This window comes from Tenrec ecaudatus, chromosome 5, assembly GCF_050624435.1.
Source record: "Tenrec ecaudatus isolate mTenEca1 chromosome 5, mTenEca1.hap1, whole genome shotgun sequence".
Classification (NCBI taxonomy): Eukaryota; Metazoa; Chordata; class Mammalia; order Afrosoricida; family Tenrecidae; genus Tenrec; species Tenrec ecaudatus.
The window spans coordinates 28,668,541-28,679,956 of record NC_134534.1 but is presented as its reverse complement, the minus strand read 5'-3'; the positions used below and the strand labels follow the sequence as shown (position 1 = coordinate 28,679,956).

General features: G+C 45.5%; 1 protein-coding gene across 1 annotated transcript; it reads right to left on the bottom strand.

The window, feature by feature from the left end:
- Window positions 1-799: 799 nt before the first annotated feature.
- KCNV1 (potassium voltage-gated channel modifier subfamily V member 1) lies at window positions 800-7,190 on the bottom strand. Its single transcript, XM_075550588.1, has 3 exons — window positions 6,620-7,190; window positions 5,141-5,670; window positions 800-1,329 (listed from the first exon to the last, which is right to left on the bottom strand). Exons 1-3 carry the CDS (start codon window positions 7,084-7,086, stop codon window positions 818-820), a joined length of 1,509 nt encoding a protein of 502 aa, XP_075406703.1. The 5' UTR covers window positions 7,087-7,190; the 3' UTR covers window positions 800-817.
- Window positions 7,191-11,416: the final 4,226 nt, after the last annotated feature.

The window sequence follows — 11,416 nt, the reverse complement described above, 5'->3', positions numbered from 1 at the left end:
TAATGAGATCACTTGACCTTTCTCTCACAGAGCTTGTGGGTGGGTTTAGGTGGACAACCTTCTGGTTAACAGCCAAGGGCTTAACCACTGTGTCACTCAGGCTTCTTTCAGAGGCTCATGAAGAAGACACGTAGCTCTTCAACATGCCCGTTTACTGCAGCCTTTCCAGTTTTGTTCTCCCCACCTCCAGTCGTGATGGCAGAATTCACAGCTCTTTGTTCAATGTTTCTGACCAGTGATTCGGACAGATGGGAGATGGGGACAGAATCTCTGAGTATTCAATCTGGGCTTTCCCTGGACAAAGCTAATTTGTTTATTCACTCATGTTAACTGACAAGGTAAAGAGCACTTTGCTTGAAGAATATCTTTAAACAGCAAAGTTGTTCAGTGCGTTCTTAAATGCTCACTCATCTTTACTCTGACTTATGTAGTTTAACTTCCCATTTCAAATAATTTATAGGGCAAAACTTTTAAAGTGAGTGATTCATGAAACTTTCACCTTCCTGTATGTATTATACTGATATTATTTTGTAATTGGAAATTCAGGCATGTGTATTTTGGCTCTATTGTACTTAATCGTGTTAACAGATCAACTTTTGCCATTTATATGTGAAAATAGATTAAGTTATATCCTGAGCAAATTTATCTGCAGCTGTTATAAGAAATGCGAGATACTTTAGTATATTACGCCACATATCGGCAAAAAAAATAGGTAGTGCTCAAAAAAGACCATCAACACATAGAAGCATGATTTCAAAATTTAATCAATGGAACAAACTTCCATCACAGAGGTCTTACAAATAAATTGAACATGAGTTCAAAACCAGAAATCATCTCCTCCACTGCTCCTAGTACTTGCTCTTTCTCTACCTTTTAATCGAAGCATCTCCATGATACTTCGAGCATAGATATCTCTCAAGTTAACACTGATATATGAGTCAGTGGCTATATTCTTGGTAAGCTTCTTTAGAGCTTCACGCTGTCTCACTGCCGCTTCCCTGAGTTTCAAGGTGAAGTAGCAAGCAGAGAAGCGGTCGTTAATAATCGCAATAGGCAAGGCCAAGACCAGGATTCCTGATAATATACACATGAAGGCCACAATTTTCCCCATGGTGGTGTCGGGTCTAATGTCCCCATATCCCACGGTAGTCATGGATGTTGTGGCCCACCACCATGCACAAGGGACACTCGTGAAGGTTGTGTCCGGAATGTTTTGCTCAGCAAAATACTCCACAGTTGAAAATATAGAAATTCCCACAGACAGAAACAGAAGCAGTAGGCCGACCTCTTCATAGCACTGGGTGATTGTCATTCCAAGGGAGCGTAAACCTGGAAAAGAACAACTGCTATTAGTCACCCACCTTCTTCCCTCCTTCTGTCCCCAGCCCCCCACACATGTCAGTTGTCTGCCTAATCGTCCCTCAGCACTGGACCAGGTTCTGAGGCTACAAAATGACCAAGTGACAACCCCTGTCTTTTAGAAGCTCAGACTAGTTGATGGGGCCAGAGGAGGGTAGCCAGAAAGAGAATTCATTTAACTGCATTTTAATGAAGGACCTAGTATTAAATCCACGCATTCACACAAACAGGTACACGATTAAATGAAGAAGAATGTGACATCAGGATCAGAAGATGATTAATTAGTCTGTGACATGTGAATGACACTCTGGCTTGCCAAATATGAAGAGGACTTGAAGAATTTAATGATGAAGATCAAAGTCTAACATCTACTGTGTAGATTACCCCTCACCACAATGAAAACAAAAATCATTACAAATGAACCAACAAGGTACATAATGATAAACTGAGGGAAGACTGAAATTGTCAAGGGTTTCATTTTACTTGGGTCCCGAACAAACACCCATTGAAAGAACTCTAAAGACATAAAAGGATATATTTTATTGGCAACATTTGTTGCAAAATGTCTGTTTACTATGTTGCATAGCAAAGGTGTCATTCTGAGGATTGAGGCAGGCCTGACCCCGGCCATGGTATTTTTGGATCCCCTCACATAAATGTGAAAACTGGGAATGTCTAAGGACTGGAAAAATTGATGGGCTTTAAATGATGGTGTTGGTTAAGAATACCAAATACTCTATAGACAGCCAAACAGCAAACAAACTTGTATTGGAGGAAATCTACACAGAATTCTTCTTAGAAGCCAGGGTGCTCAGACTTCATCTTGTGTACTTTGGGCACATTATCAGGAGGGACCAGTTCCTGGAGACAGACCCCATTGGCTACGATTGGTAGAAACGCAAGAGCAATTGTGTCATGTGTCACTAGGACAGCTCTTTCTACCGTCTGCCTTATTTGTCTTCTTATATTTCACACATCTGCTTTTCTCGCCCTCTGATGAAGTTTAGCTTATTGGGAGCCTCGTTGTCTGAAACCTAGAGGACAAAAGGGGTGCTCACTACAGGAAATGAAATGAAGCTGCGCAAGCAAATTAGTTATTGGTGACAGGTTGACAGGAGAACCTGTATCTTTCAGGTTGTTGTTCGGGATGAACTCCACTGGGACCATTGACTTTCTAAGTCCTCATTATCAAAGCAAGAGGAAATTTCTTCCAAAATACAGAGATTGCCCTGCTTTCCTCTGAGGAGATAAACATGAATACAGAATACCCCTCCCTTACAGAGGTTTAGGGGAGAGGAACAGCAGCAGAGTTCATTCACTTCTGCAGCATTGCTGGATTTTCCCAAGTGAGTTCTGAAGATTCATTGAGGTCTTGGGACAGAGACCCCAGGGAACTCAATCCTGTCTGTGAAGGACTCTTACTGGGAGTAAGAAGCACAAGGTTTCCTCCCTGGCACAGTTTATTCATCTTATGAAGTTATGTCAACATCATTTAACAAGGATAGCTTCTCAGAAGTCCAAAGAAAGGCCTCTTAGGATCAGTCTTTCATTCACTAGAGAATATTTGAAATCTGCTCTCATTTTGAGTTTTGTTCTTTAGAATTGAGATATTCTTGAATTATTAACTGGCTATTATTAAAGATCAGTGAGTATCAATTATGAGGTTTAGCCTCAGAAGAATATGTTTTAGAGTATCTTTTAATAAACTGATTCTGATGGGCCTAAATTGAACTGTATTTCTTAAAGTAAGTGACAATATATTAGAAAAGCCATTGCATTTTTAAAAGGGAGGACTATTTCCCTCTATCATGCAATGTGCTAAACAATTTTGTACAAGACACATAATCTGTGTTCTGAATTTCTAGCTTACTACTGATCACCCCCAGAAGACTCACATGAAGTAAATGTAATTACTATGCCATTTCTGCAGATGGGTAGATAGAAACAGAAAAGTAGAATATCAGTGTAAATCAAGGGAATCAGAATTTAAACTTAATAGTGGCTGGCCCACTATTATCCTCCTTACTTATTCTCTAGCAACATTGATATTGAAAATAATTAATATAGAAACATGCCATCTTTATTTGTTAAAAGTTATGCTTAAGGAAAAACTCTCAAATATTTATGCAATTGAGCTATTCCATCTTTTCAATAAATTAAGACTTATTAATACTTTCCTTATATTTGCTTTAGAACTGAAAAAAATTGAAAGGAGGTGACATTGTGGAAATTACTATTATTTTCTTTTTTCCTTTCTTTTGGGAAAAATGTAGTCGTTAACTGGGTGTTTTCAAATTGAATTCTGTGAAGAGTTTATAAATACTCGAAGAAAGCATCCATTATATGTGTCAGAAAACAAAGAGTGTTACTTCTAAAAGTTGTTGGAAACCCCATTATCAAATCCCTGCTATGTGAGACTAGCTCAGAAAATGCACCACTCAAATTCTAGTAGGATTTTAAAAAAATCTAGTAGGATAAATCCTCCTTACCTCTGACATGGGGGGAGGGGCATTGATTGAGGTTACTTTCTCACTACATATCTAAGAAGAGAAAACTAGACTCAAGACCTTTCAAGTAGCCAATAAGGCATGTATCTGAGGAGAGATGGGAAACAGGCCGTTGTAACCACTTCGCATTTGATTATATTTGTATTTCTATGAGCATTTATTATAATAGTATGCATTATATTAATATGGTATCCCAGGGTGGTTCACTAACTACATTTAAATCACTTATGGAATTTTTGCAATATGTGCTCTTGGGCCCGATCCCAACTATTAAATCCAACTCTCTGGGAATTGATATTCACAACTTCTAATTTAAGAGCTTCACAGGGAATTCTAATTTCTTTTACGCTTTGCCCTAAGGTACTCCAGAAAGTGCAGTAGCTTTCCAATCAGTCATGGGCAGTCATCTCGTTTAGCAAGGCAATGGTCCTCTTCACCGGGTTGTGATTTCTCATCTGTAATTGCGTGTTGTGTGGAGAGTGGTCTGAGGAGAGAGTTAATTTTATTTTCAGAGTCTCTATGACTATTGGAAGAAAGGCGAGGCAGTTGTAATCTCAGAAACCCTAAGGAGCAGCTCTACTCTGTTGTAGCAGGTCCCCATGAATCAGGACACTGGATGGCTGTCGACAGCCATGACCTGCAAAAAAGCTAAGAAGTCCCTGTTCCTCGCTTACTCTCATGCAATCCAGATTAGGCCCGAGGAAGCCCCCAGGCACTAGATGCAGACTTTACTTTTCTTCCAAAGCAACATTTCTCTAAGTGGCTTCAAAATCATGGGGAGGTCACTCGTGCCCAATCACTCTTTTTGCACAGGCAGAGAAGCTTCTGGAAGACTAGCTTTCCCTTCAAATAAAGAAATACGAGTGGAAACTCTTCTGGGACACAATTGAGAAACTATGTCCTCCTCTGTGTATGATTTATGCGTATCCATTCACGAACTGTTTGTGTATATTTTAGACTCTTTTGGTGACAGAGTGCCTTTCATTCCTGTGCGTGGTCCAGGCACTGGATAACAATCAATTCCGGGTAACCCCTGGCCAAACTGCTTGCTTTTCAATGTCTGAGAGTTAAAGAATGTGAGTGGCAGTCTTTTCTCTATACCTGTGATAACAATGTCAAGGTTTTGTTTCTCGGGACCTGTTCAGAGATTTTGGTTAGTTAAGTAGGATAGTCATCCTACATATAAATTCAGAGTTGCTTCCTTTATACAGTAGTCAAAGCACTACCGGTAGTAAACAAAGGCAAATCAAAAGAGACCAATGAAGTCTGAATACCTGTAGAATGTCTGCCGAGCTTGAGCATGCGCAGAGCCCTGAGCAGCCGCAGCACCTGAACCAGGCGTCCTACGTTCTCCAGCTCCTGAGTGGTCTGGCTCCCACTCAGGCTCTCCACCAGTAGGGTGATGTAGAAGGGCAAGATGGCAAGGAGGTCTATGATATTGGGCACCTTTCTCAGGAAGCGGCACCGGTCCCGCACACACAGGAAGCGCAGGACAAACTCCCCAGTGAACCAGCTGATGCACACATACTCCAGGATTTCCAGTAATTGCGGGTCCAGCCAGCTTAGCTCAGATGACATCAGGGCCATGTTGATGATGGATACCACTACAAAGATGATGGAGATGACCCCGAGGATGCGGGCAGCTGTGGAAGACGCGGGCTTTTCCAGGATGTTCCAGAGCTTCTGGCGGACAGTGGGGCAGGGTCCTTGGGAGAAGTCCTGTTCGCTCTCATGCTGACTTTCTTGGTCTTCGGCGTCCTTTTTAAAGTCTAAGGTCTCGCTCAGCTCCTTTCTTCTGAAATACCTTTTAGAGAAGAGAATCTGGTGATTGGTTTCCCTTTGTAAACATTTAGAATGCGGAAATCAAATGGAATTAAACTTAGTCGTGAACTTCTGGGGGGTTTCTTTCAGGAAAACCCAATCATAGTTTACCCGGGCGCTATTCCGTTCACAGTAGCCAGCGTTTTCTAGTGAGCATTACAGACATAGAGAGAGAGAGAGAGAGAGAGAGAGAGAGAGAGAGAGAGCCAATTCACGTACAGCAACACTCTTTGGACTTACTGCATTTTATAATTTTTACATTAGTTTGATTAATTATTGCATTTTCTTAATTCTTGTCAGAACAGCTGTTTGCAGTCAGGTCCTTCTTTTTCTGTAGAGAAACGGTATTCATGAAGAAATGGTTGACTCACTCACTCACTCTCTGCCATCAAGTCAATGCCCACACATGGCAGCAGCCCCTGGAAGTTTCCAACTGGTGGTTCCGAACCACTGATCTTATGGTTAGGCAGCCTGATGCGGAACCACTATGCCACAGAAGTGAGTGCATTAGAAATGGTAATAATAGCAAAATACTAGCAAATAATAACAAAATACTAGCAGCGCCACATAAAGCCAGGGCTCCAACTTTCTGTCTTTCGTGTTTAAAGAAGTTCTCCAAGTTTTTCAAAGTTAGCCTCCTGCTTTTGACAGATCACAAGGCTCTATCCCCAAACCTGCCTCTCCCTACAAGCATCTTTTGGAGCAAGGTTTACAGAGGCACTCATCCAAGGCAGTCCTGATCTCGCCCATCTTTAGATGTATTTGAAATACACCAAGGACCAAAGGGGCAGGGGAAGGGAGAGGGAATCAGGAAGTTCAAATAGTTCCACTCAAATAGTCCCTTTGACCAGAAGTGACCGCACTATGCCCAGTCCTGGGTTCGGCTGCCCTCCCCGGCCTGCGCCCACCTCCTCGTCCTGCCTGGCGAGTACCTGTCCCTGCAGCAGGAGTCGATGCTGAGCTCGTCGATGCCCCAGTACTGGATCTCCTGGAGAAAAGAGATCGCGCACAGCTGCTCCATGACGTGCAGGCGGCCGGTGCGGTAGTAGTGCAGCACATAGCGGAACGCCTGCGAGCTGCGGTCGAAGAAGTACTCGTTGTCCACCGGGTTGGCATCGTCGCAGAAGTCCAGCGGGCTGGGCACGGCGGTCAGGGCTCCCGGGCGGCGGCAGGAGGCCACCACCACGGCCAGCTTGCCCAGGCGCGTGTGCGGGAAGCAGGACAGCGCCTGCTGCGAGAGCACAAAGCGGCTGCCGCCCACGTTGACCGTGAAGCAGTCCCCGAGCGCCAGGGGTTCCCCGTCGCCCTCGCTGCAAAAGACGCTGGAGTCCAGCGAGGTTAGGGAACTGCTGCCCAGGGACGAGTCTGGCGGCGCCCGGCGTCGGGGAGGCAGCTCCATCCCGGTGGCCGCTCCCGGAGGACCCCACAAAGTTGGGAGAGCCGAGGTGCCGCCAGGCGGTGGCGGTGGCGCGGTCCGCGGGGGCGACGGGGGTTTCCCGGGGATCGGAGGTGGGCGGGTGCTTCCCACTCACCCGCGCCCCTCCCCTGGCACCCGTCTGCACGCGTGCCTCCCACGGCCCTAAGGACCCGCCAGCGCCTAGCGCTCAGTGGCCACGCGCAGGGGCTGGGCGCCTGGACCCTACCGGGGGCAGCTCCAGGCACGCCGTCAGGGTTCCAGGCCGTGACCACTTTGCAATGGAAATGTCAGCCCCAGGGGTCTAGGGCTGGAACGCCCAGCTACCGGGGCGGGGGTGGCGGTGGGGGTGGGGGTGAAATGGAGACTGGAGGAGGTGGGCAGGATGACTCAGAACGCAACACCAGGGAAGGGTGGCCAGACTCATTCCAGGCGGCCGGAGCCGAACCAAAAAGTTTCTAAGCAGTGGAGGTGCTAATGGGGGTAGAGTCCCTTCCGACTGGCTGGGGGCGAGGGAGTGTGTCCTTGGTTGCGGTGGGGATTCGATCTACCTCCCCCGGAAGGGTCGCCGGGGCCACGCGCACGTGGAAGAGGGTGCGTTGGTAGAGAGGGTGCATCTTTTCCTCCAATTCGCTCTTTTTAGCATGTCATTTTCTCCTCCATCCTCCCTCTGGTTGGGGCACCTTGGTGGAGATTGGGCAAAATGATGATCTTTAGTGGAAGTGCCAGGGCGCCACTAAGAATTCGGGGTCACCACCCTGCCATCCCACTCCCGGGGAGCAGGTGTCGTGCACACGTGCCCGCAGCTGAGCCCTCATTTTAGAAGGGAAGGCCACAAGGCAAGGCTAGAACCGGCGTGGGCTAAGGCACGGGCTTAAATGGGAAAGCCGCCTCTGCAGAGGAGGCAGCCATGCGCTCGTGCCCAGGGGAGGCCGCCAGTCTACCCGCTGGGTCACTCGGAGGCGCGCCCCCACCCACCTGTTGGACGAGGGGCGGGGGAAGGTAAAGAGCGAGACACTCACCTGAAGCTCCTGGCACATCAGGGTGGCGCCCAGCCATCATCGCAGGTCCCTTAGCATCCTTTGGTCCTCCAGGGCCTGGCTGCTCTACAGGGCAGGGCAGGAGCCTCCTGGCTGGGCAGGTCTCGTCTAGTGCTTGGCGCTGAGTTCCCCGGAGCGCAGGCTGCAGAGCCTCGCGTGGCCTGCAGCCGGCTCCCGGGCTCGGGCTGAGCGCTGCCGCCCCCGCCCCCGCCCGGGTGCTCACGGAGACACCCGCCTCCCGGTTCCCAGCAACAGCGGCGGGGCGTGGCAGGAGCCGGGGGAAGTGAGGCCTGGGGGAGGAAGTGAGGCGCGCTGGGCGACACTGCATATTTTATTCATCCTAAAGACACTTCAAGAATGACTGTGTTGGGTGGCTGTTTCCCTGAATCTGCATTCTCCCAGATGCTCAAGAACAAAGTTTTCTAATTGGAGAAGCCTGGCAAAGCTGGGGTTGGAAAGTTATATTAAGTGCTTTGTGTGATATCCCTTTAAAGGTTTTCATCTTATTTCCAGTAAGCCTCTTGGAATCCTGCAGTTTTTCCCCAAAGTTTTTGCAAGGTAGTATGGGCTGCATTTCCCTCTATCCTATTAAGGAGCTTGGGAAAACATATCTAAAGAGATGAGACGGCAGTTGGATACTGTAGCAGGCGAGTTTTTAAAATAGACTCAGTAAACATCTGACATTGACTACTGGCTACTGAACTTCCAGCTGTTCCTGTGTACTTCATAGGCTGCCATAACTTCCTCAGCAATATCTCAGGTTGTGATAAAATCGAGTGTTTATGGCATACCTTAAAAAATATCCATCAAAAAACCTTTTTAAGGTGAAATGAGTGACGGTTCCCAGAGCAGATCACTAGTTTCACATCCAGTAATTCCGAGATTTTGCTTCACCCCATTCATGATCATCCCCTCCTTGAAACATCACTCAGGCACCCACCTCCTCCCTGTTTCCAGTTTCCAACCCTCCTTTTTCCCTACCACTTCTGAACTCTGCCCTTGGGTCAACGCTGCCCAAATGTTGTTGACTCCTTGATCCTAAGGTGTGTGCACCCCGCCGGAGTCCGTGTTGCCCTTAAAGACCTGTCAAATGTTTGGCTGGTGAATTCAGTTCCAGACCTGAAGGGTGACTAAAGGCCTTGGGATCAGAGGTTTCCCTGGTCTTCCTATGATTGGTAAGCCTGGTGTCTTTATTTTTTATTTTAATAAATCTTTTTATTGGGGGTTCTTACAGGTCTTAAAACAATCCATCCTTCAGTTGTATCAAGCACAGTTGTACATACGGGCCTGATTTGTTTTATAATCTTGACTTTGTTTCAGCTTTTCCTCCCGCTCTATTCAGGACCCTCTAATGGGATCCTTTTCTGAGCACTCAGGAATGGTAACTGGACAGCATCTAGTTTGGGTGGTCTGCTGATGTATTGGACTGACAATTTGTTTTCGTCTAGCTTGGATTTTTATCCCTGTTCTTTCCTCCAAATGGGAAGAGACCAGTATTTGCACCTTCCAGGAAAGCTCACGAGCTTTTAAGACCCCGGTAGCTATTCACCAGAGTAGGTTGTTAAACATTGTCTTTGTGGCTTATACTATGTGCCATAAATTTTTATAGGCCCTTTACTCATGCAATACTTATTTACACACAACAGTAATAGCATTAGACAGCACTTGAGCCATTTTACAAAAGAAAAACAAAGGTGCATATAGATTAATTGATTCAATTTAGGGTCATATAATCCAAATTCAAACTCAGGATATTAGTTGTCAGAAGCTGCCCTCATAAACATCAAGATTAATCAAACCCACTGCTTTCAAACTGAGTCCAGCTAATAGTGACTGAGTTCATTGCCGGGCTCAGACATAAGAACAATTGTGGAAAGGACAAATGCACAGGACTGGCAGCAGTATGTGTTCTGTTGTCCATAGGGTGGATATGAGTCCAAACTGACATGCAGCACCTAACAGCAACTGTCACTGTGATAGTGACCTATAGGACAGAGAAAGTTACTCCTTAGGATTTCTGACGTTGTTAAAGTTACAGGATCCAGTAGTTTCCTCTTTCTCCCCTGGAGCAGCAGGTGAGTTTCACCCAAAGACCTGGTTGTTTGTAGACCAATGCTTAACCCTTAGGTCCTAGACCCAGGGCTCCTAAACCTAATGATGGCCTGCTCACCATTACTATCGCATTGATTCAGAGACTCAGGGTGACCCTATGAAGAGTAGCAGCTGGTGGATTTGAACTGCCAACCTTGCAGTTAGCAGTCCACCTATTACCCAAATATCCAGCATAATTTTTCTGTGATTTAAAAACATTTGATGACATTTTTTTTTACTCTCGGAAGTTTCTAAAAAAAAAAAATAGAGAGAGACTTTCCCTTAGCTTTCGACAAATATTTATGGAGTACACACTTCAGACCAGACATCGCTCTAGGTCCTTCAGGTCTGTAAGTGAAGTAAGTGGAATTTTTTCTAAGTATGGAATTTAGAACTAAGGTTCATTAGACAAATATCCATTTGATTAACTTTTGCTTCTGCAAAGGATTTTCCTTAGAGAGAATATGGAGAGGTTGACATCATCCCAGTAAATCGCTCATCGTTATGTTTAGACATTCAGTGTTCTTCACCAACACCAGAATTCAAGTGCATCAATTCTTCTCTGGTCTTCTGAATTCATTCAGATGTAGTATGCATGCGAGGTAATCAAAAGTACTCTGGCTTGAGCCAGGTACATTGTAGTCCACAAGGTAATGGCTTTGATTTTTAACTCTATAAAGAGGTATTTTATAGCAGATTTACTCAACGCAATACAGTTTTGATTTCTTGACCACTGTTTCCATGGACATTGACTGGCGAGCCAAGTAAAATGAAATCCTTGGCAAATGCAATCTTGCTCAAGATCTTGTTTATTGGTCCAATTAAGAGAGTTTTTCTTTTTTTATGTGAATATATAATCCATTCTGAAGGATGTAATCTTTGACTTAAATCAGGAAGTGCTTCAAGCCCTCCTCACTCCAAGCAAGCAAGATTCTGTCAGGCTATATGCTGAAGCTAAAGGCTGATTACGAGTCTTTCTCTGGTCCGGATGCCCTCTTTTTTATTTAGTCCAGTGTCTTGGATTAGGATTATTGTTTGGAAAACAGATTGAGTAAATATGGTGAGAAGATTTAGCCTGATACACACCATTCCTGATTTTAAACCCCACAATTTTCCCTTCTAATGACTTCGTCCCAGTCTGTGTCCAAAGTTCTGCATAAGCACAACCGTGTTCTGAAGTTCTC